Raw genomic sequence first — 2,500 nt, 5'->3', positions numbered from 1 at the left:
GACGAGCAGACTTTGCCCTAGCTGATCTACATCACACCCAATACCATCTAGCATTCATGGATCTCAGTACACCCTACAACACGGAATGTCTCACGTTCCTGACCCCAGAAGCGTTGAGCGATAACTCGTGGAAAACTCTGATACTACCGTTTAATGGAGAAATGTGGGCCGGTGTGTTGGTATCCTTGTTCTCCGTCGGTTTCGTGTTTTATGCTTTCTCCAACATATTGGCTTACATGCACCGCCACGAACGAGCCTATCGACCAGACTATGATCTGCTCCAGCGTCGTCGTCATCGGAAACAACGGAGATTGATCTGTGGTAGATTGTTGATTCGCCGTTTAAGTCGGAAATGTCTCTGGAAGATTCCGCAAAGTTTGGCTCGATTGCAGCGAAAGAAACGGATTCATTCAAAACCATCCAACGCCGCCTCCATTTATCATTCCAACAAAACGTTAGCAAAGCTGCACATGGTACCATTCAAACGACGTCCGGAACCATGGCACGATCCATTACCAGCGCAGGATATTTTTGATACCTTTTCCGGCTGTATTCTGTACACGTACAGTATGCTGCTCTTGGTTTCCCTGCCACGCATTCCGGCAGGTTGGCCATTGCGTGTACTGACCGGATGTTACTGGGTATACTGTTTGCTGTTAGTCGTTGCCTATAGAGCTTCCTTTACAGCCATCTTGGCTAATCCGGTGCCACGACTCACCATCGACACGCTGCATGATTTAGCGGCAAGCCCTATCTCTTGTGGTGCCTGGGGTGAGCAAAATCGACTTTTCTTATCGGCTATCGGCATTGTTAAACTGGAACACGCTCCAAACGCAGAGGATGCTGTCGAACGGGTCGTAGAAGGCATGTATGCCTATTACGAGAACATCTATCTATTACGTGAGCTACGATCGACCAGAAAGTCGGAGAAAGCACGCCAAACGCTACACATAATGCAAGAGTGTGCCGTCCATATGCCCGTCTCGATAGGACTGGAAAAGAATTCTCCGCTGAAACCACAGGTCGATCGTTACGTACGTGCGCTTATCGAAGGAGGTCTGACTGGAAAATGGTTATCGGATGCGATCGAACGGTTCCAATCCAATGTCGAACTACCACCGCAAGAAGCGACGATCGATCTAAAAAAGATGTATGCAGGTTTAGTTGCTCTTGCCATTGGTTATAGTGTCAGCATAATGGCCCTCGCTGCCGAGAAATTGTACTGGCGTTTTGTCGTCGAGACTAATCCAGCGTTCGATAAGTATCTACTAGGACTTAGATTCAGTACCAGGCGAGGCTGAGGCAACGGCACCACGGTGGAAGTGTTTGTTTTTAGGATACACATTTATTTCATTTTTTGTTTGTTTTTCATTACTGCCATAGTTTTAAATATTTATGTCCATTCTCACGTTTCCGTTTGAGGATATTCACGCACATACTTATCGACTTCATCATATCAAGGGCAGGGCCTTTGGTTGACCCGCTCCGTTCTCTCTCTCTCTGCACATGTTCGCTTCTCAAAGGATTACAATTCGTTCTATTGTTTCTATCTCGTAGCTGTTGCGCCAGCGACGACAGTTGAATGATGGCTGGCTACGAATAGTGCCAGTTTACTCCCGCTGTTGGATACACTCTCTCTGTTATACTTCTTAGCGAAACTATGCTTATAAACTTATTGGATTCTAAAGTAAAATAAATCATACACATACGAGAACGATTCGTTCCAGTCTGTTTTCATAGGGTTGCCATAGTATCGTGCGTAACCTAGGAAGAGCCACACGCAAACGCGAGCTAACTACGCACTTTGTGACATTCCCTAATGCCTACTCGATTACTAGTCCGCTCTGTTGTCCCATCATAATGCAGTGTAGTATCTCGTTCGCGACGGAACATGTCAACCAGTGAAAAGGGAGATGCTTCTGGAATTCGCACGATTTTTCACTATTCTGTTGATAGCGCTTGGTAAAGTGGCCTTTGTGTGATCCGTTGACCACTATACTGCGTTCGTTTAGGGGCCGAAGGACAGTGATGTCACATCTTTCCATTCGCAAGATTCCAGCCGAGCCAAACTCGTTGTATTCACTTAGGCGGAATTGGTTGGGTTTTGATAAAAGTCTGGTACCAGTTAAACGATATACAACTGTATTCGCAGTTAAGTTGACGCACGCTAAAGAGATCCTTCTATTCACACACGCTTACATTTCCAGATTTTTTTCTCTCTTTTTGTCAACTCTCCTTTATACATATCACATTTTCCATTACATTACCATTTGTTATTAATTTCTCGTCGATCATCTGAACTTTCAACAGTTCCTGTCAAGGGTGTGTTCCGGCTGCGTATTCTGTGCCAGTGCAATCAAACACTACAGCAGTGCTGTCACTGCCACATTATGTTGTTTGCATTGTTCATGAAGAGCAAGTACTCAGCACCTCAATATGTCGTAGACGGAACACAACTTGTGCAGTGATTATTAGAGATTGAGAAGTAAAACGGAAGAAT

The 2,500-nt window shown here is 45.3% G+C and overlaps 2 protein-coding genes across 6 annotated transcripts in view; one reads left to right on the top strand and one right to left on the bottom strand.

Moving 5' to 3' along the window:
- Positions 1-1,301, top strand: part of LOC125959613 (glutamate receptor ionotropic, kainate glr-3) — a 2,067-nt gene extending 766 nt beyond the window's left edge. The window contains exons 2-3 of the mRNA XM_049692439.1: positions 1-321; positions 460-1,301. The exon at positions 1-321 is cut by the window's left edge and continues 157 nt beyond it. Coding sequence (XP_049548396.1) covers positions 1-321; positions 460-1,301 — 1,163 coding nt within the window. The remainder of the gene's footprint in view (positions 322-459) is intronic.
- A 19-nt stretch (positions 1,302-1,320) lies between these two features.
- The window catches only part of LOC125952270 (ubiquitin-conjugating enzyme E2 E1), a 4,269-nt gene continuing 3,089 nt past the window's right edge, over positions 1,321-2,500 (bottom strand). For all 5 annotated transcript variants that reach the window (XM_049681642.1, XM_049681645.1, XM_049681644.1 and 2 more), the window contains exon 5: positions 1,321-2,500. This exon is cut by the window's right edge and continues 996 nt beyond it. The gene's annotated coding sequence lies outside the window, so the exon portion shown is untranslated.

Source organism: Anopheles darlingi, chromosome 2 (genome assembly GCF_943734745.1).
Source record: "Anopheles darlingi chromosome 2, idAnoDarlMG_H_01, whole genome shotgun sequence".
In the NCBI taxonomy this organism is placed as follows: Eukaryota; Metazoa; Arthropoda; class Insecta; order Diptera; family Culicidae; genus Anopheles; species Anopheles darlingi.
The sequence above is the reverse complement of the archived record's forward strand: the minus strand, read 5'-3'. Positions and strand labels throughout refer to the sequence as shown.